General features: G+C 43.6%; 1 protein-coding gene across 1 annotated transcript in view; it reads left to right on the forward strand.

Moving 5' to 3' along the window:
- Acmsd (aminocarboxymuconate semialdehyde decarboxylase) overlaps positions 1-21945 on the forward strand; it is a 37368-nt gene extending 15423 nt beyond the window's left edge. Inside the window, exons 4-10 of the mRNA XM_052200536.1 lie at positions 991-1040; positions 3245-3481; positions 8794-8887; positions 12937-13032; positions 14524-14696; positions 20402-20500; positions 20837-21945. Coding sequence (XP_052056496.1) covers positions 991-1040; positions 3245-3481; positions 8794-8887; positions 12937-13032; positions 14524-14696; positions 20402-20500; positions 20837-20899 — 812 coding nt within the window. The 3' untranslated portion in view covers positions 20900-21945. The remainder of the gene's footprint in view (positions 1-990; positions 1041-3244; positions 3482-8793; positions 8888-12936; positions 13033-14523; positions 14697-20401; positions 20501-20836) is intronic.
- The last annotated feature ends 778 nt before the right edge of the window (positions 21946-22723 follow it).

Below are 22723 nucleotides of genomic sequence, written 5' to 3' on the forward strand. Positions count from 1 at the left end.
TGGCGACAGAAGTGCACATGTCTTCTTTGGTTTGTTGTTGTTGTATTGTATTGTGTTGTTTTTGTTATTGTTTTTTTTTTTTATATTTACCCCAAGTGCTGTCTTTGAGGCGACAGTCACGACCCACTTTCAAAGAGTGGAGTCCTTCCCTGCACACAGTTCTGAGCCCGGGACACAAAGTAACTCATTTAGTTCCTACCATGACCCCTGGAGGGAGGCTCTCTTCAGATCACAGATTTTAAGATTCCTGGATCCTAGACTCTGGAGCCAAGCCCTGGGGACTGAGGGCCATGAGACTTTAGCCAGACTAATTTAGGAGCCCACACAAGGGACTTGAGAGATATACTTGTCAGGTTTGACCTACAGTGGAAAGCTGGGGGGGGGGAGTGGATGGGGGGGCACAAGGAATAAAGATGGCAAGAGAGTAGAAGAGAGGATGGGGAGAGGATGGGGAGAGGAATACTGGACAGCTATGATCAAGATACGGTTCTGATGGTTTGCATATAATATGTGTATAATTAGCATATGCTACTTCTTTTTTTTTTTTTTTTTTTTTTTTTTTTTTTTTTTTTTTTGGTTTTTTGGTTTTTCCTTTGTGTAGCCCTGGCTGTCCTGGAACTCACTCTGTAGACCAGGCTGGCCTCAAACTCAGAAATCTGCCTGCCTCTGCCTCTGCCTCCCAAGTGCTGGGATTAAAGGCGTGTGCCACCACCACCTGGCTGCATATGCTACTTTTTTAATGGTGGAGAAATGTTTTGCCTAAACAACAGTTTGCCACAAGGAGGGTAGAAGAAACCTTGGCAAAAAGACTCAAGTCATTTTTCTGGAATAATCCGATTTTTCCAACTCTCTCCTTGCTGTAGAGCTGAGGATGGGGGAGAGGGAGAGGGAGAGACAGCTGGTTGGGCCGGAAGCTGCCGGTCTCACCCTGAAGAAGGCCCTTCCCCTAAGTTCTCTTTCCTCTGACAGGTGTCTTTCCTTCTGTTCTAGGAGTGACAGTGCAAGCTCTTTCCACAGTCCCTGTCATGTTTAGCTACTGGGTGAGTGTGAAACCTCAGACCATCTCCCTGGTGGTGAAGGCTCATGTCCAGCTCCCCAGAAGGTGACAAATGACCTTGGAATTAGGCCCATCGATCCCCTCCTCTAATGGTCCTCCCTTCCTCTAATGGTCCTCCTCTCCTCTAATGGTCCTCCTCTCCTCTAATGGTCCTCCTCTCCTCTAATGGTCCTCCTCTCCTCTAATTGTCCTCCTCTCCTCTAACGATCCTCTTTCTTTCTTTGGTTGTTTCTAGGAGAAGCTCTCCTATATCCCAGGATAGCTTCAAAGTTGCTTTGTAGCTAAGGATAACCTTGAACTTCTGATCCCCTGCCCCTATCTCCCAAGTGCTAGGATCACAGACAGGCTGCACCATGCCCAGTTTATACAGTGCTGGGGTTGGAACCCAGGACTTCTTACAGACACGGCAGGCACACTGCCCACTAAAGTAGCTAGAGCCACAGGTCGCTAGCATATTCTCCCTGAGACTGCCTTCCTAGCCACGTCCTTGCTTCAGGACAGCAGCCTATATGTGGCCATCAGGCCCACATCCAGATTCACCCCACAGTTCAGTTGTAGACTGAGACCCCACCAGAGCTTACCTGTCTGGGTTCACCCCTGCGATCAATGCCTTGCCAAATTGCTGACACGCCAATGCACTCAGAGGTAAGAATTTTGAAACAGGATTATAATGGCCAGCAATGTTACACTATTGTAGAAATTATTTAAACACCACCACCACCTGAGGTTTCTACCTCACCTTTGACCCTTTAGTTTCCAGATAAAAGACACACACAGCCCTGATATTTACAATACCCCTTAAACAACACAAGACTGGGAAGATACCTACCCTCTGTGTTATTAGAATCTCCTTTCCTATCAATAACCTTGAATTATTACTTACTACCTACTATGTTGCATCTGGGCTGCTCTTAACTCCAGTTAGCCAGCTCTTGGGGCCACGTTCTTGAGACTCATGTAACCCATGGTGGTTTCTCCTTCTTCCTCCTGCACCTTCCTCTCCTCATGGTTCCTCTCTGACCCCAAGTCTGGGAAACCTAAACCTCACCTGTGTCTCTTCTGCCCAACTATTGGCTGTTGCCATCTTTATTTACCAATCAGAAATGACTTGGGGCCAGGGTCACAGGTCTACATGCAGACCGCAGGTGTAGGGGCCGCACTTAGCATTACAATAGACAGCAAGACCAAACTTCAACATGATGCCTCCAGAGGAAATGTACAAAAAGGTAAGCCCTAGAACCCTTGCCACAAGTCAACAGTTCTCAAGCACTGAGTTTCAGGACTGATTCTGAGACATGGGGTTGGGAGGTAACTTTTGGTACAGCGCTAAGAATGTGATAACCTGGAGGTTGTTGTGGTTGACACGTGATTTAGAAGAAATGCAACCACCGCCCCATCTCCTTAAATTCCCCATCTGATTTCCCGAGTCCAGCAGGAGTCGCTCGGTTCTCTATGCTTCTGATTACATCACTACATAAAATGTCTTGGGGTCTGGAGAGATAAAGTGCTTGCTTTGCAAGAGCAAAGATCTGAGTTCAATCCCTAGGTCCCCCATGAAGAAGTAGGTATGGGAGCTGGAGAAACAGTTCCGCGGATAGGATGGATCAGTGGCTGCTCAAGCACGCCGACCTGAGTTCTGATCCGGGAACCCACTTTAAAAGGCTAGGCATGGTAGCGTTTGAGCCTGTAACCCTAGTACGGTAGACGTTGGAAATCGGGGACTCACTATATCCTAGTGAAGGGCCGGGGACATTGGGAGAAGAAAAAAAAATCAAGCCCATCTACCAGTGTCAGCAGGAGGACATGGGAAGACAGATGTGGACAGGACCTACACGGAAGTAGGGCTGGTATCCCTCAGGGAGCCAAGATGAGATGTCTCGATGGTAGCTTCAGACATTGGGAAGGTCTTCAAGGTCTATCTGCTGCTTGTAGTGGCACGTGCTCGTTCCCCGTCTAAGCTGGAGCAGCCCAGACATGCTTCTGGACTCTGTTCTGATTAACCAGCAGCATCCAGACAGTTCTCTTCGCTCTCACAGAGTCTCCTGTGGCCAGTACCTCTCTCAGCTTCCTAAGGCATAAAATAATTACGGAAGAATGAATATTTTCAGCCAAGAGACAGTGTCGTTTAAAACGAACGTCTAACCAAGTAGGTTTTGACTGACACGGAACCTTTCCTCTTTTCACCAGGCCAAACCTAAGGATACTTTGGAGCTGTGCCAGTTTTTAAACAACGACCTAGCTGCCACCATTGCCAGATACCCTCGAAGGTTTGTGGGTATGGGGACGTTGCCTATGCAAGCTCCGGAGCTAGCCGTCCAGGAGATGGAGCGTTGTGTGAAAGAGCTAGGGTTTCCAGGAATCCAGATTGGCTCCCACATCAACACGTGGGACCTGAATGACCCGGAACTCTTCCCAATCTACAGTGTGAGTACTGGGCCAGTGCACAGTGCACAGCCTTGAGCCGTGGGGGACCAAGAAGGAAGCATTCCCCCAGGGAAAGGGGGTAGGAGACAATAGGCCAGTGACTTTAGATGTAGGCAAGAGATGTAGAAACCTACCAAAAATCCTCCCAAAAGAGTGTGCCATTTTATAGAGGGGAAGATGGGACACTTCCAAGGCCTGCTCTGGTAAAATCTTTCTTTTCCTGGATCACATTTTATACTAAATGCTATCCTCGTTGCTAGCACTTTTCATAATCAATCAAACACACACACACACACACTTTTCTTTTTGCTACAGAAAAAGTAATATTTTTCAAAAATATGAAGTAACCTTGGAGAGTCTGTAGAAATATAAATAGTATAAAAAGGAAAATAAACACATCAGTCATTCCAGCCAAAGGCAGGAAACACTGTTAATGTGTCATTACATTTAAAAAAAAAAAAAAAACTCTACATATCTATATTTTAGCAAAACTGGAATTTTATGGCACATGTGATCTCATATCCTGAGAACTTACAAGCTAAATAAACATTATGCATGCACATGTGTGTAGCATGCATAGTTCTATTCATGACTGTATGTGTATGGGCACACATATGTACATATGTGCGGTGTATGACATCAGACATCATCCTCGATGGCGCTCCACCTTATTTACTGAAGCAGAATCTTTGTCTGAACCTTGAGTTTGCCTGTTTCAGCCAGTGAAGCCAACTACCCCAAGTATCCCCAATCCTCACCTCCCTAGTACTGGGATTACAGGCAGGCCACCATGCCTACCTAGCTTGTATGTAGGTTATGAGAATATAAACTGGACCAGCCCAATGAAGATTACCTGAATGGGTGATTATTTAAAAACTGGAATATTTAAAAATATTCCAGTATACTGACATGTTTTTAATCTTCAATCCTCAATTAAGAACCTTAGGAAGAAACTGGGCCTGGTGGTGCACGCCTTTAATACCAGCACTCAGGCAGAGGCAGGTGGAACTTGAGTTCTAAGACAGCCAGGGCTACCCAGAGAAACTGTGGCTTGAAAGGCCCAAAACCCAAAACAAACAAACAAACAACAAAAACAAAGGACCTTAGAAGCCAAAGGTGTGTTTTGGCAGTACATAATAAAACTACCTAATGAAACGGGGTATAAAGGCACAGCATGTAATCTCATCATTCAGGAGTCTGAGGCAGGAGGATAATGTTTATAAGTTCTCAGGATATGATCTGACATATGTTACAGAATCCAAGGCCAACCTGGGCTACATAGTGAGTTTCTGACAAACCTGAGATACATAGCAAGACCCTGTCTCAGAACTCTCAAGATAAATAGTGACAGATAAGAAGGAAGAAGAGAGAGAGGAGGGAGTAGGGGAAACTAATATAGATGGATTGATAAATCAATAGTTGGGTGGACGATATACAGATAAATTATAAGTAGGTGATAGATAAATGATAGAAAATTAGATAGAAGTTTTATATGTATAGATGAGAATGCCAGGAAGAAGTTAGAGTTTGATAAGCTCAGAGGGTGAGTATATGACAATTTATTGTGTTATTATTTATAATTTGTATACTTAAAATATTTCACATTAAAATATGTTTTCAAAATGGCACTACCCAGTTCTGAGGTGCCCGGGCTCCCATCCCGCCTTCCTCTCTGTCACTCTTTTTCTCTTTCTCAGCCTTAACTGAACCAGCCATCCTAGGTTTAAGATCCATGATTCTCCCCTCGGCTGCAGCTTTTACAAATCTCGCAATAATGATGGCATGGGATGCTTTTCCATTCCTTCCATCATAATGCAAAAACCTTTAATGCTGATTTAAGTAGATATTTCCAGGCTTGCAGGCGATCTGCTCTCTGTCACTTATTCATTTAATATTCATGGAGCTCTAATCACATGCAAAAAAATTTCCATGCCTGCATCTGCGGCAACTGCCCACTATGTGGGAGATTGCCTAGGAGACTGCCTCTTAAAGATTTAATATTCTTCTCAGTACCGAACTCTCTGAACATATCGGCTGCAGAGACTCAGCTGACGAAGAGAATGTTTTCTGTAAATTCCAGTGAGCTTTGAACAAGGATTTATTTACTCATGCATCTAAGTTGCTTCAGCACAGTGTGAGAGAGTCTTCAGCTACAAGTCATTTTTATTATTCACCGGAAGTGGATTTATAAATTCCTAGGGGCTTAGAAAGCAGTCACAGCTGCTGGGGCACACACAGACATTTTCATCTGAGTGAGGAGCTCCACCTATCCATCACTACAATTAGATTATTTGAGAGCATGCCAGTCTCTGAGGGATTTAGTACATCCTGACTCCGGTTGACCTGCAGTGTCCCTGGGCTGGCAATCTATTTGTTTGGTTAGCAAGGCTGGCTTGCTTAGCTCATCTCTAGTTTGCGTCAGTGACGTCCTCAAACAAATAGCAAGAGTTTCTGACAGCCAAGTTAGAGCTGTCATTCCAAGATAGTCCTGGCACTTCACAGCATCCAAATGCCACACCCTAACCCCACCCCATCCCCCACCCCACCCCGGCTCTAGACCTCTCTCCTAAGAGAATAAGCCTAGTAACAGACACTCGGGTACAAAATGATTCCCTTGCTGTATGAGAAAAACAGACCATTAGCATCTGACAGTCTGACTCTACCACATATCAGCTGCCAAGACCTGAGTTACTGAGGCTCTGTCTTCTCTATAAAGAGGCAAGCATAAGCACATGTCTCTGAGCATGTGTGATGCAGAGAGTGCATGTCTCATAAACGATCAAGCCAGTTAGCAGCCGTGAAATTCCTCTGTGGGTGCAAAGGCCAGATGTTGACGTTCAATGTCTTCCTCAGTTGCTCTCCACTTGATCTTTAAATTTTATCTTATGTATATGTGTGCTCTGCCTGCCTGCATGTCTATACACCACACATATATGGTGTCCTCGAAGGCCAGAAGAAGCCTTCAGGTCCCCTGGGATTGGCGTTACAGACCACTGGGAGCCATCCTGAGGGTGCTCAAATCCAATGCCGGTCCCCTGGAAGAGCAGCCCCAGTAGCTCTTAGCCACCGAGCCATCTCAACAGAGCTTCTGCCTAGTTTTCTGAGACAGGGTTTCTTCACTGAACTTGGAGCTTGCCAATCCCACTAAACTGGGTGGCTAACAGATCAAGCGATCCTCCTGTCTCTAACCCCAGCACTGCGGTTGCACTCACAAGATACCATCCCCAGCTTTTACATGGGGTCTGGGGATCCAAACTCCGATCCTCATGCTTGCACGGCCAGCCCTTTACAACCTGAGCCGTGTCTTCAGCCTAATCGCTGTAAAATTCTTCTGGCAGCATTGGTATTAAGCTCTCCAAGATTGTGAGCTATGATCTTGAGAGTATCAGTGGTTTTGTGTTCTCTACCATGCCCCACACAAAGAAGGAAATTGTTTTTCACGTTAATTTGAAGTCAATCAAGTCTTATCCTAATGAGGGGTCAGATCTCACAAGGTATCATGATCAGATGCCTTGGGGAAGCCTAGGCCATTCCAAGAAGTCAATATTTTCTTTCCAAAAATTTGCATTTGTGATCAGAAAGCAGTTGGCTTCCGTACCTTCAAAAGCTTATGTCTCTGTGCTCCTCAGCCCACTGAGTTGGAGATCTCCAGTCTGCCCTTTGCCTGTCACATCTAGGACCCCCAGTTATCCAAAACTGTGCCATTTTAAAAATGCTTACATGCACAAGTCACACCCCATCAGCTGGGTGAGCACAAATATTTGCATGCAAAGGTAGAACGAATCACTTGTATCCCAATATACTTAAAAAAGAAAACATCCTCATGAAAGCTTGTTTGCAACTTTGGTAAGCACTAACATTAATGACTAAAGTGCTAGTTTTCCTTCTATTGCTGTGATAAAAACACCATGACCAAAGCAATGTGGGGGAACCACCTGCCCAGTGGGCTTGGCCTTCCCACATCAATCACTAATCAAGAAAAGGCTTCCACAGACTTACCTACAGGCAACCTGATGGACACAGTTTCTCACTTGGGGTTTTCTCTTCCCATATAATTCTAGCTTGTGTTGAGTTGATTAAAAAGAACTCACCAGTAAAACTATTGAGGGGACTTATGCAGACAAGAGTTCACCCTATTCATATGGTCTTTCTGTTTCCCACAAGACTCTGAGGCAGGCTAACCCATAGTATTCATCTTAATGCTTATCCAGCTCAGGCACTGAGAGTTCTCTCTTCAGTGATTTCCTTTCATTCCTGGGAGTCTGCCCAGAGTACCCACTGGACTCCTGGGACAGTGAGAGCATCCACACACCCAGAAACCCCATCGGTGTTGTGGCCAAGGTCTTCATGATTTATCAGACCAGCCTTCCCGTTCTAGCCGAAAGGAACTAATCCCTGACTCATCATTTTCCTGCAAAGATTCATTCATTCATTCATTCATTCATTTGTTTGTTTGTTTTGGCGATGATGTCTTTCTGTGTACTCTTAACTGAACTGAAATTCCCCATGCAGCTCAGCTGACTTTGAAGTTGTGTTGACAGGTGTACGTCCCATGCTTGACTCTCATTCCCTCACTTTCTATAGCTCTAGGTTTCTAAGAGGGGAGGAGGGAGCTCCCCTGCCCTGACTCCAAAGATAACATCCGAGTCCCCCAGAAAGCGTAAACCATGCAGGCACCGGTGGGAAAATTTTCCCTGCATTTGTAATATGGGATTCGACTTTAAGCATTTTGCTCTTCATCAAAATGTTTGAGTGGGGAGTTTTAGAGATGTTTCAGGTAGTAAAGTGCTTACCTTGGAAGTGCAAGACCTTGAATTCAGTCTCTAGAATTCACGTTTTTAAAAAAATATGGCTGGGCATGGTAGTATGCATTTATAAACCCAGAATGGATGGGCAGATTCCTGGTACTCAGTGGCCCCACAACCTAGACAAACCAGTGAGCTTCAGGCTAATGAGAAACCCTGTCTCAAAAACCAAAGTGAACAGCCCTTGCACACAACATACAAAGCTGTCCTATGGCCTCCAACACGTGAGTGTGCATGTACACATATGCAAACATGCACACACACACACACATAATGAGTGGTGGATATTTCCTGTAATTTTTTTCACCAAACTATATGCTAAATTCATCAACCTCTGGTTAATCTTTTTTATTTTTTTCAAGCAGGAATTAATGGGTCAAGGAGTCTTCTATACAGACCAAGAAGGAACTTCAAAAGTATTTACGCTTATTTACTCAGAGCAATATGGAATCAGATGTAGAAAAGAAGTCTCCTCCAAATAACTTCTTTCTCCTTTCTCTATTGAAGGCGGCTGAGAGGCTGAATTGTTCTCTGTTTGTGCATCCCTGGGATATGCAGATGGATGGACGAATGGCCAAATACTGGCTGCCTTGGCTCGTAGGTTTGTGCTGGACTAGGGTTGGGAACACAGCACCAACTCTTGGGTTTTTCCTGTTATCTGTGGAATTCTATTGTGCCAGGGGGGAAAATTATGATTAGATTGAAAATAATAATAGCTACCATTGATTGGGTTTATGTCTTTCAGGTCTCTGCCGGACAGCCTGGCTAATCTGAACCTCTTCTAGGCAGTTTAGTCTTTATTGCTTATATATGTTTAGGGGAGGGGCCTAGTGTATATGGTCAGTTTCAGGGACTTCCTGGGTTTGCCCAGATTTCCTGTAGGATGAACTGTTTGCCCTTCCCTTAGAATACCTTGTGTTGGAATGAGCTTCCTTTCCAAATGGAATGTTTCACCTCTAACATCATGCGCCTTAATAAGCCTCTCTACAGGTTTCACCTAAAATATTTCACTTGAAACATTCCGTGTCTTAAGGAGCTTCCCCTCCAAGATGGAGGTTTTATCTATAATGAATTTGCTACAAACAAATAACATCAACACACACTGGTGAGGCTACAACAACAACCACCACAAAATACACACAGAGTGCACACAAAAGAGAGCCAGGATATGTTTGATAGAACAAGGTATGGTGAGGTGGGAGGGGCGCCTCAGTGGGGCACTTCCCCTTGAGGGACCAGCTATATGATGGATTTAGTATAGGATAGAGTTTATTTAGGGCATGGGAAGGGGAGGTGAGAAGGGAGTAGAGACAGGCAGACAGAGACAGAGAGAAAGGAGAAGGAAAGAAGAGACAGGCCAGGAACATGTGGAGGGGGGAGGGGAAGAGGAGAGAAGAAGGGGTGAGAGAGAGAAGGGGCAGAGAGAGTAAGAGCCAGAAGACGGCAAACAGACCCTTCTGTAGTAAATCAGGCCTACTTGGCTATTGAAAGGTAACTGCTGGGCAGAGTCTAGAAGGAATGTAACACACACACACACACACACACAGGAAGCTATTACTCAACTGATTAGTGGAAAGCTGACTCACAAAGAACCAGAAGCAAATGTCTATCTCCCTGCCTATCAGAAGCTCTGATGGAGAAACCACCCTCCAGTGGATACAATCCGCCATGCTCTTGGAATCGCCAGGAGGCCTGGAAGCTAGGCAATTCTGTGCTTGAAGAGCAGTGAGGGCAGAAGAAGCCTACAGTGAAGTCCTCAGTGACAATCAGGAACTCTAGGCCAGCCACACGGCCCTGTGTTCCCAAGGAGCTCCTCGGGGTTAAAGCATGAGACACGAAACAACTGCTGCTTCTAGGAGCAGAAAACGCTTAATGTAATTCACATCCACCCAATAATTTTTCAGTCTTAGCTCCGAAGAGGCAGCAGAGACTTGTCAGGATTAACAGTAACATTATGTTAACATTTAGTGAGCTATACCTAGGCTATACCAGATACTCTCACAGAACCCTCAAAATAACCCATTGCCAGGAACGACCCATCACTACTATGTAAACTGATACCATGTCCACTCCAAGGTGTAGTTGAGGGGAAGGTTTTTATTAGAGATGTGAGAGAAAGGACAATGTAGATGTGAATTCAGGTAGCTATGAGCCAGAGGCATCTGGAAGAATCCAGAACAGAGGAAGTAACAGACTGAACATGGCTAGCACACTGGACTTAGCCATGAGAGGAGAGGGGAGTGTAGGGGAGAGTGAAAGATGAAGACAGAGCGAGGACAAATGAGAGACTAAATTAAGCTGAAATAGAGCGAGAATGAGACACTAGGGAGGGGGCATCTAGGGAGAGGGCATTTAGAGAGGGGGCGTCTAGGGAGGGGGTGTCTAGGAAGGGGGCGTCTAGGGAGGAGGTGTCTAGGGAGGGGGGTGTCTAGGGAGGAGGCGTCTAGGGAGGGGGTGTCTAGGAAGGGGGGCGTTTAGGGAGGGGGGTGTCTAGAGAGGGGGCATCTAGGGAGGGGGTGTCTAGGGAGGGGGCATCTAGGGAGGGGGTTCTAGGGAGGGGGGCTTCTGAGCTGAAGAGAGACCAGAGTAAGAGGCAGGAGGAGAAGAGCTAGGATGCCAGCAAGGACTCTGAAATGTGTAATAGGAATGAACACAATACCTGGAGGTGCTCAGGTATGCTAATGGATACCACAGATAGCCCTTTGTCCCTTCAGCCAGTGGTAGAGAAGAGCCCAGCCTCACAGGTTCCTGGGGAATGTTGACTTTTGTCTAGCTGGCAGAATCCGAACCTGACAACCTCCCTAAGTTCACAGATGAGGACATTGAGAGAGCTGACTGATGTTTGTTGGACACCTCCAATGTGAAGTCATAACCAGGCGCTTTACTGACGTCATTATTTACCGGACTGCACAAAAGCCCTACAAGGCAGGAAGGAACGTCCTCTGGTGATAGATACAACACAGGCTGGGATCAAACAACTTCCTCAAGGCCAAGAGGCAGAAAATGGCAAGAACTATCTATCCTGCCCAGAAGCCTGACTCAGACACATTCAAAACTGAAAGGAGAGAGGCTGGGGACTTAGCTCAGGGGTAGAGCACTTGCCTAGCAAGCACAAGGACCTGGGTTTGGTCCTTAACACTGAACAGAAAACTAAAGGCAAGTAAATGGCACTGGTGGTCAGGGCCAGGCCAGGGGCTTCCAGCTTCTTGACCTTTTATCCAAAGAGCTGAAAGTAAGGACTCATACAGATTTGCAAAATACTAGGAGTGAAGGAATAACACAAGCTGGTAAATTATTAGCTTGCGTTTATTCTCTTGCTGGGAGTGAAACCACAGAACTGGACTGCTCCATAGTGCATGGAAAGAAAAGGTTAATTATAATTTTGAGGTTGTCATGTGACAATCTCTAGGGTAGTAGACGATAATCAGGGGCATTTGGGGGGCTCCAAAGCAGCCATGGCTACCTCTCAGGAGGCAGGGAGGAGAGACCACTAAGTGGCAACTGCCAGTGCTATCTCTTAGAAGCAGAGAGGAAAAGAGTGGGGTGGGGGGAGGGTGTGATAGGGGAGTGGCCAGTTTTAAAGGCACAGGCAGCTGCGAGGTTGAGGGGAGGAAGAATTCGTAAGCTAGAAAGGCCTAGGAGCTTAAGGCCAGACAAGCCCAGAGGCTTTGAAGCTCACCATAGCTACAAGTTAGAAAGGACTGGAGGTCAGTGCAGGTTTTGATATGCAACTAGATGCCTCATCTGCCTGAGGTTGAAAGAAATAAGGGAATTGGCTCTTCGGGCCAGAGAGAAAGGCAGGCTCTGAGCAGTTGGAGCTTTTGTCTGTCTACCCACAATCCTTTGTCAGCCTGAGCCGAGCCTAGACTCATCTTGAGGCATAGTCAGTGGCACTGCTTTTTGGGGACCAAACTCTTCACTGCTAATGTTCCTTCCCCTAATGCATTTTATTTTAATTATATACCTGCCCATCTTAAGATGATAAATAGAGGATTCTCCCTAATAGGTTACTAAAAGACACAGTTTTGTATATGTACTTCAAACCAGTTCAGGCCAGATAAGCCCTTCTGTTCTTCCTAGCTGGATATGTTGAGAATACACTTGAATAGAAATAGTCTAAATTTGATTGCAAGGCTGGGGCATCTTACAACAGTGTTCAAAGATGTCAGTAGATGTAATCTGATGCAGGTAGGGGGCCTAGGAGTTCTGGGGTTGCTAAACTCACCTGTTTGAAGAGGTGTGTGTGTGTGTGTGTGTGTGTGTGTGTGTGTAGCATGTTCAAGCAAAGGCTTGGGCTACCAAGCGCATTATTAAAAGGGCAGGTGTGCATGACCCCTACCAAACTGGAGTTCCAAGCTAAGCTACCTCCGATGCTTGCATGATCATCAGGACTAAAGGCAGGCTCATTGTCAGTTTGATCTCTTACACTACTCTCCACAAAATAGTAGATGAGAACCTTCAGATGATTTTTCTTGGCTAAGCAATGCCCTATATACATTTTAATCATATCTGGAGCAGAGGGACATCATCACTGAAAATTTCCCAACTCAGTTGCTATCCTGCAGGTACTCCCGTCACTAAAACATGTCACTAAACCTCTTCCTGCATACAATACTAAGTCCTGAACCATGTAACTGCCTCCTCTTTTAGGAATGCCCTCAGAGACCACGATGGCCATTTGCTCCATGATCATGGGCGGTGTGTTTGAGAAGTTTCCCAAGCTCAAAGTGTGCTTTGCACACGGAGGTGAGACCCTATTTGTATCCGTTCAGAGCGGTCTGAGGAAATGCCTCAGACAGTGACTAAAGGCTACATCTTCTCATGGGTGGAGGCTAACAAACTAAGAGCATAGTACTGATGGGGTTGGTTTCTGGTGAGGGCTTCCTCCTAGCACATGGCTGGCCAACTCCTCCCATGAGTGCATGGGTGAGGAGAGGACAGAGGACGCAGTTGAAGAAGAGAGATGGTTCTGGTCTTTAATGTGCATGGTTAGCATGCTTATTTCTATGTTCGTGTGTATGTGGAGGCCAAGGATGATGTTGGGTGTTGTTCCCGTCACCATCTGCCTTTTTGTTTTTTGTGTTTTTTTTTTTTAAACATGGTCTTTCAGCTGGGTGATGGTGACACATGCCCTTGATCCCAGCTCACATCGTTATTTTCTTACTGTGAGTGAGGCTGCGTTGAGTGTGTGGAAAGAATGAGCTCATGGTAAATCTGAAGCTGCCGTGTGGCTGTCTGTCTGCAGGGTGGTAGAGAGAGAATAACCAGAGGCATTCTAGTGAGGACAAAGCTGCCATGGCTACCTCGGAAGGCAGGGAGAGCAGATTTCCGAGTTTGAGGCCAGAGCAGGACAGCCAGGGCTATAAAGAGAAACCCTGTCTTGGGGTACAGGGTGTGCAGGGAGGGGACCGGTCTCTCACTAAACCTAGAGTTTACAAACTTGGCTAGACTGATTGATTGGCCAGCAAGCCTAGGGATCCTACTGTCTCCACCTCCCCAGAGCTGGGATCACACATGTGTACCTGGTGTCCTTTTACATACGTTTGATACTCAAAGTCAGGTCCTCATACGTTTCCCTGCATGGCAGCTCACTTTACCAAGTGAACCATCTCCCCACCAATTCATCTGTTTATTTGCTTGTTTGCTTGGTTGGTTTTAGTGCTACTGAGCATTGAATCTAGAGCCTCACATATGTGCTCTTTGCCAAATTACATCCAAGCCCTTGTCAGTATCTTTAAAAAATACTATTGTTGTCAGGTGGTGGAGGTGCATGCCTTTAATCCCAGCACTTGGGAAACAGAAGCAAGCAGATCTCTATGAGTTGGGGCCCAGCCTGAATTACAAAGCTAGTTCCAAGACAGTTAGAGCTACACAGAAAGACTATCTTAAAACAAACATGTGTGTGTGTGTGTGTGTGTGTGTATAGTTGTTATTTATGAGTCTCTGTGTGTATTCTGTATGCTATGTGTGTGTAGGTGCCTTCTGAAACCTAAAGGAGGGTGGGTGTCAGATCTCCCAGAGCTAGTAACAGGTAGCTGTGAGCCTCCCTCGTGGGTGCTGGTCATGGTGCTCAGTTCTGTTAGAGCAGCAGGAGCTCTTACCTGCTGAGCTACTCTCCAGCTCCTTGAGTTTATTTTGAAACAAGGTCTCACAAAAGTTTCCCAGGCTGACCTTAAACCCATCTGTAGCCCAGGCCGTCTTTGAACTTGCAATCCTCCTGCCTCTGCTCCCTTGCAGGTGGTGCTTTCCCCTTCACCATAGGAAGAATTGCCCATGGATTCAACATGCGCCCAGATCTCTGTGCCCAGGACAATTCATCTGACCCCCGAAAATACCTTGGCTCCTTCTACACAGACTCCCTGGTTCACGACCCTCTGTCTCTCAAGCTATTGACAGATGTCATAGGAAAGGTAAGCCGGAGTTTGTGGAGAGCAGAAGGTGAGAGCGGCAGCCTGCTGCTTGACAAGGTAGATACTTTTGAGGCAGAAGTAAAGTATAAGGTAGTAAAATGTCTGAAACACATACTCCTGGTCCTTGGTATCTATCCAAAGGGAATACCGAAACCCTCAGGTGCCCAATTATTTTACATTTTGTTTATTTTCTAGAAGCATTCCTCAACTCCATTGTAGTTGTGCTTTAGATTTTTTACTTATAACTTCTCATGAATTATTATTATTTTCTGGCCTTGAATAGTTTTAAACAACCTGTTTTTGCTAGATGGTTATACTACTTTTCCCTTTTTATTTTATTGTAAAAATATTTTCATACAATACATTTTCATCATTTCCTCTTTCCCCATCATCTTCTGATTCCTCCCCATCTCCCTACCCAACAAACTTTACATTTTCTCTCTCTTGCTAAAAAAAAAGCCATAAAAATACAAAAATGAAAATGAAAATTAAAACAACAAAAAATTTTTTGAAAAATCCCCAACAATACATTTTCTTACTTCTCTTATTCTACTAAGAATTTCTGCAAGAGTACTTACCCCTACATGTGTCTTCATTCAAGTCTGTGTGTGTGTGTGTGTGTGTGTGTGTGTGTGTAGTTGCTTAGCGATCAGAACACCACCTCTGGTGTCAGTCCTCACCATCGCCTATTTTTATTACTGCTGCAGATACCAGGATGGCTGGCCCACCATCTTCCCAAAATTCTCCCGCCTCTACTCCCATCTCTTGCTACAGATGTGCTGGGATCAGATATGAGGTTCCAAATCTGGCTTTACAAAGATTCTGAAAATCCAAACTCAGATAATGAAAAGGCTCTTTATCATCAAAGAAAGATTTTAATATTTCAGGGCTATTGCAGGCAATAGAATATGGCATGTTAATAGAAATATTTCTAACATGACTAAATACAAAAAGAGTTTCCTGCCTGATTCTCACCAAACTTGACATTTATATTTTTCTTATATCTCCAAATAACTTGGACAAATAATGTATTCCAGTTCCGTGCAGTGTACAAAAGAAAGAAACCCTGTTTAGATGCCTGTAAGCCTCCAGAGAGGCTCTAACTCTCACTTCAGGAAGAAATCGACAATGAGAGAGTAAGTCCTAGTTTTAGGATTTGTTAGTCCAGTGATGTTCTAGTTGCATTTCAGTCACTGTGGTTAAATACCCTGACAAAAGGTAGCATAAAGGAGAAAGGGGTTTCTTTCACCTTACAGCTCCAGGTTACAGTCCATCATTGTGAAGACATCGAGACAGGAGCTTGATGCAGCTGGTAACATCAGAACCTGTTCAGCCCCCTCTACCTTACACTTTCTGTCTCATACTCATTTCCAAGTGCCTTGGTTTAGAGGTCTGTGCCACCACAGCTGACTCTCACAAAATCTTTATATGGGGACTTTCTAAACTACAGTAGATGTGAAATGTCACATTAGCATATTTGGACATATATCTTTGGAAACTGGTCTTTAATCTTAGTAAATCTCCCAGGAAACAGACCCTTTAAAGTTCAATTTTTGGGCCTCCAGGAACAAATGTGATGAGAACCCAACATCCCATAACAGTCTGTGTATCCCAGGGAGCTTAGGCCAATAAGCAACAGAGCAGCTGTCCATGCAAGGCCATTCTAAGGCTTCTCAGCCTAGGATTCATCCTACGATTCATAGCGCATAGGCAAACTGCTGCTATAAGAAAACAAGTAAATTAGTTACTTTTCTTCTTGTTATAAAATGTCTGACAAAAGCAACTTAAGGAAGAAGAGAACTGCTTTGGTTCACAGTTCAAGGGTTTAGTCTATGTAATGGAAGATGTTGATTGTTGCAAGAGCAGAAGGCAGCTGGTCACATTGTGTCTGCAGTCAGGAAGGAGAAAGAGATTCCCAGTCAGGAAGTAGAAAGAGATGAATTCTGGTGCTCAGCTGGCTTTCTCCACTCTATTCATCGCCTGGAATGGTGCTGTCCACAATCAGGGTGAGTCCTCTCACACCAATCAGCCCAATCTAGAAAATCCCTTACAGATGTGTGTGTGTGTGTGAGGGGGGAGTCTAGGTGCTTTCAATTTAACCACGATGATCAGTTACAGAAGAAGCAATTTTTCAAAGTATTTTTTAACTCAGGTTTTTAATACACATCTATCAAGTAGAGATCTCTTTCCTGCAGAACCACACAAATCTTGAGGAATCTCTTTCCTTTACTTTCCTCCCTAATGCTATCTCTTTTCCCTCAAAACAAAAACTCCAAATTAAAGAGTCTTTCATTTCTACTCTCATACCTAATATTTCAAAACTAATTACATCAGGATTATTTCTTTCATACAGTTAAACATTTTTAAACACACACATATACATACACACACACATATACATATAATACACATACACAACACACACACACACACACACATGTTAGATGGATTATGTGCACATGAGTGCAGTATGCATAGAGGCTGGAAAAAAAGGAGTCAGATCCCCAGGAGCTGAAGTTACAGGCCATTGTGAGCCGTCTGAGATAGGTGCTAGGAACTGAACTCAGGTTCTCTGAATAAGCAACACATGCTCATAAGCACTTAGCCATCCCTCCAGCCACATTTCCATTAAAGAAAGTGTTCCTTCAACTCACACATTTGCTTATGCAGGTTTCAAGTTGATTACAAGCATGTGTGTCAAAGTTATATTCCAGTCATCTCAAAAGATTTCTCAAAAGTCCAATTCAAAGAATTATTCTTGGCAGAGTCAGCTCATAGGAAAAAATGGCTAAATAACTATTAACTGGATTTATTTTAAAATGAAAGAATCTAAGGACAATACATTTTTTAAAAAGCAAAAAAAAAAAATCCTCTAAAGAAGTAAAGATGGTAGCTTGGGTCTAAACCAGTTTTAAGATCAATAAATGTATAAAATCACTAGCAAACTGGAGATGATCAAAAATTACTGTGGAATTTGAATAAGAATGGTCCCATTGACTCATTTATTTGAATGTTTAGTCACTAGGAGTGAAACTATTTGAAAAGATTAGGATTGAAGGTGTGGCTTTGTTGGAAGAAGTAAGTCACTAATGGTAGGCTTTGAGGTTTCAAAAGCCATACAAAGCCTATTTCTCTCTCTCTCTCCCTCCCCCTCCCTCCCCCTTCTGCTTGTGGATCAGGGTGTATCTCTCAGCTATAGCACCAGCGCCATGCCTGTCTGATTTCCACCATGATAATAATGGACTAAGTCTCTGAAAAATGTAACCAAGCTCCCAATTAAATTATTTCTTTTATAAGTGTTGGCCATGATGTCTCTTCGCAGCAATAGAACAATGACTAAGACAGTTACCAATAAAGGCATGCAAAAAGATAATAGATAAGAAAATCTCGATGTTCTTAGAAGCTCAAGGGCCACCTAGCCTTGTATATGCATCAGGAAAAAACAAAAAACCTGACTGAAACAAGATGGAAGGCAAGGACAGACACCTAACATTGTCCTCTGAAAACACACACACACACACACATGGAAACCAAGGGAATATCTTAATCAGGAGGGATGAATCACAGAAGACTAGAAGACTGGTTTTCATTTCCGATCGTTTGCTTCTCCATATGAAAACAGGACAGACTGCTTCTTAAAGCATATTTATATCTGAGAATGCCATCGTGCTGGGAAGGGAAGGATTCCTAACTAGAAAACTAATGCCTGGATTTCATCTTCATGCTAATGTAGCTGACGAGTGTACTATAAACGTGGGACTCTAAAATCATGTTGTATTTTGGAAAGGTAAACAGCTTTAGCAAGAAGAAGGGATGAACCCCTGGTGAATACCAAGCAGAGAGTTAGAACGAGATCAACTGTCGGCACAGATGTGAGGAGACATAACTTTATGTCTTTGGGGCTTCTACAGCGGGTCAGCTTGCTGGGCTTCATATAGAAATGAAACAGAAGTCTAAAAATAGATGGCCTTCGAAACTGGTGGTGTGTGTGTGTGTGTGTGTGTGTGTGTGTGTTTTAGGCATCATGTGTTCTGATCTATCACTCTCCTCCTTATTCTCTTAAGATGATCTCTCACTTAATATGAAGCCAGGCTGGCAGCTAGCAAGTCCCAACATTCCTCCTGTCTTTGTCCCTCACAGCACTGGGATTATCCTGGGAATTTGAACTCAGTTCCCCATGGTTGGACAACAAGCATTTTCTGAACTATCTCCCTAACCATCAGAGATACGTGCATGTACATACACATACATATCCATGAGACAAGGTCTCACTGTGTAGACCAGACTGACCTCAAATGATCCATCTGCCTCTGCCTCTGCCTCCCTAGTGCTAGGATTGAAGACATGCCACCCATGCCCTATTTACTATCAACTGAAGTTCTTACAGACTGTGTGTGTATGTGTGTGTGTGTTTGGTAAATATATATTTTATATATACCTATATATGATATTGTGTGGGTTTTTTAATATATGTGTGTAAATAGTATAATGTTTCTATCAGGCTAAACATTCTACTCAAGCATATCTCTAAGGTAAAACATCACAAGTCATTTCTCCTGGCTTTTTGAAATCTATAACACATTATTATTATGTAGAGTCATCACACAGTATAACAGCATACCAGATCCCGTGAGGTTCTCTAGTTGTTTTGTTGGTTGCTGCTTTTGGAGGCAGGATCTCAATTTGTAGTCGAAATTAGCTGGAATTTACTATATGACCCAGGCTGCTTTTGAACTCTTAAGGCAGGGATTACAGGTATGCACCTCCAGTTGGCATACATCAGAACTTCCATTAATCAACCTCTCTCTGTGTGTCTCTCTGTCTCTGTCTCTGTCTCTGTCTGTCTGTCTCTCTCTCTCTCTCTCTCTCTCTCTCTCACACACACACACACACACACACACACACACACACTATCAGAATTCAAGATGAATAGAACATTGCAACCAGTGAAATCAACCCATTAAAGTCAGTGAGCTATGAAAAGCTTGCTGTGACTGGAAGAGGCTGTGACTCATTTTGAGAATTCTAGCAGAAAGGACACCACCACACGTCATTTGGGAAAACTGAAGAGAAACTAACAAAGGGATTGTTTACAAAACTATGAGGAGTTACACTACCAGTTAACCCAAAACATTTATTTCCAACTCTACTTTTCTCACAGGTCACTTGTGGTGGGTCATTATAAGAAAGGTAGAATGCTTCATTTCATCTGAATATATCCATGTTTTATGGAATAAATACCTAATTTTTACATTTCAGTATTTGTATTTCACACTTGATTCCCTGAATTCATATTTAAAAGAGCCAGGTGTCATGATACAGCCCTGTAATCCAGGCACTAGGGAGGCAGAGATGGGTGGTCCTGAGGATGTCAGATGCGCATATCTAATGAATTCCAAACCACTGAGAGACCGTGTCCAAAAACTAGGGTGGACAGCCCCTGGGAGTGACAGCAAAGGTTGTCTTCTGGCCCCGCACCTGTACATGAGCACACTCGGTGTAATAGTGACACCTGCTGGAACAAGAAAACAGCAAATTAGAAACTGACCCTTTAAATCTTTACAATTGTAGACTAGTTGTTTCTATTAAATGGGGGGGGGGGGAGTTGTTTTACTAAACTAGTGTATATGGTGGGTAAATTAAGTGTATGGAAGACTCTTTAATGTTTTTGCATTTACGAATAAAATTGTATTTTCTCCTTTTAGGATAAAGTCATTCTGGGAACTGATTACCCCTTCCCACTGGGCGAGCAGGAGCCTGGGAGGCTGATAGAGTCTATGGCAGAATTTGACGAAGAAACGAAGGTACACGCCTTGAACTCGGTCGTCTTCCTGAGCTACGCACACACTTCGTTTTCCTAAACATTTTCTGAAATAGCTAGAGTATTAAAAATGCTTTAATATCTTAAAATAAGTGCACTATTAACTAGATGTATAAATCCTCTGCCCTCACAAGTGTGTGGGCGCACATGCATATTCATACACACACACTAAAAGTAAAAAAGAGAGTCAATGATGATATCTAATAAGTGCTTTATCAAGCCAATTTTGCTTTTAAATAAAATCTCTCTCTCTCTCTCTCTCTCTCTCTCTCTCTCTCTCTCTCTCTCTCTCTCTCTTCTCACTCTTTATCTCTTTCAGGATAAACTTACAGCTGGCAATGCCTTGGATTTTTTGGGTCTTGAGAGAAAACTATTTGAATGACAGAATTAACCACACACACACACACACACACACACATACATACACACACAAAAACTTTCAAGAAGCTATGTCACTTCTGTCTTTGAATGTGAGCCATGCGCACATCTATTTTGAATTATGTTACCCCCAAAATTGGAATATCCCCCTCAGGATGCAACAAGACGATCGGGAACTTGAGCTCCAGACTAGTCTGAACTACTTGAGACTGTCTACAACAAGGATGGGCATATTTTCAATATTCTACCTTATTAATGACAAAATGTTTCATAAGGTCTTTATTCTGAAATGTGATATTCCGAGAAGTACATTGCTACATATGCAAATCAAAACCATTTAATTTGAAAGAGATCAAAATTAATATACAATTAATGATTTAAATAGAAAAAATCCAACACCAGCTTTTTCTAGAAGGCTCAGGGTCTCTATTTTGACTGAAGATATGGGAGTTGTACCCATATAATAATTTTTTTCCAGTTGTAACCCTTTCTGCTAGCCTAGTCATTCTTTATCTTTGTAAAGTACACACAAGATATGCACAGGCTCAAAGGTTCTAAAAGTCAGTTTAAAAAGCAAGGTAAGTGCTTATGGAATAAATGCTGACTGATCCAACAATGGTTTTGATTTGCATATGTAGTAATGTACTACAAACTCATTTTAGTCTCCCATAGTTGGGTAGATTTTAGAATGTGACCTGAGTCTGAGAGGATGGATGGACATTTCTTTAAAAAGTAAAATGACGTTAGTTGGGCATGGTGGAACATGCCTCTTATGCCAGCATTCAGAAGGCAGAGGCAGGCAGTGGGTCTCTGTTTGGGGAGGCCAGCTTGGTCTATAGCAACTCCAGGCCAGCCAGCCAAGGATGCGTAGTGAGACCCTGCCTCAAAAATAAATAGGTAGGCCTGGAGAGGTGGCTTAGCAGTTAAGAACATTGACTGCTCTTCCAGAGATCCTGAGTTCAAATCCCAGCAACCACATGGTGGCACGCAAACATCTGTACTGAGATCTGATGTCCTCTTCTGATGTCACTGAAGACAGTGACAGTGTACTCACACATATAAAATAAATAATCTTATAAATAAGGCTGCTATGAACATAGTGGAGTGTGTGTCCTTATTACACGTTGGAGCACCTTCTGGGTATATGCCCAGGAGTGGTATAGCTGGGTCCTCATTTCCTCATGTCCACTTTTTCTGAGGAACTGCCAAACTGATCTCCAGAGTGGTTGTGCCAGCTTGTAATCCCACCAGCAATGGAGTGTTCCTCTTTTCTCCACATCCTCTCCAACATCTGTTGTCACCTGAGATTTTGATCTTTGCCATTCTGATTAGTGTGAGGTAGAATCTCAGGGTTGTTTTGATTTGCATTTCCCTGATAACTAAGGATGTTGAACATTTCTTTAGGTGCTTCTCAGCCATTTAGTATTCCTCAGATGAGAATTCTTTAACTCCATACCCCATTTTTAATAGGGTTATTTGGTTCTCTGGCATCTTAACTTCTTGAGTTTTTTGTATATATTGTATATTAGACCTCTATTGGCTATAGGATTGGAAAAGATCTTTTCCCAATCTGTTGGTTGCCATTTTGTCCTGTTGACAGTGTCCTTTGCCTTACAGAAGTTTTACAATCTTATGAGGTCCCATTTGTCAATTCTTGATCTTAGAGTATAAGCCATTGGTGTTCTGTTTAGGAACTTTTCCCCTGTGCCCGTGTGCTCGAGGCTCCTCCCCACTTTCTCTTCTATTAGTTTCAGTGTGTCTGGTTTTATGTGGAGGTCTTTGATCCACTTGGACTTGAGCTTCATACAAGGAGATAAGAATGAATCAA

This window comes from Apodemus sylvaticus, chromosome 12 (genome assembly GCF_947179515.1).
Source record: "Apodemus sylvaticus chromosome 12, mApoSyl1.1, whole genome shotgun sequence".
Classification (NCBI taxonomy): Eukaryota; Metazoa; Chordata; class Mammalia; order Rodentia; family Muridae; genus Apodemus; species Apodemus sylvaticus.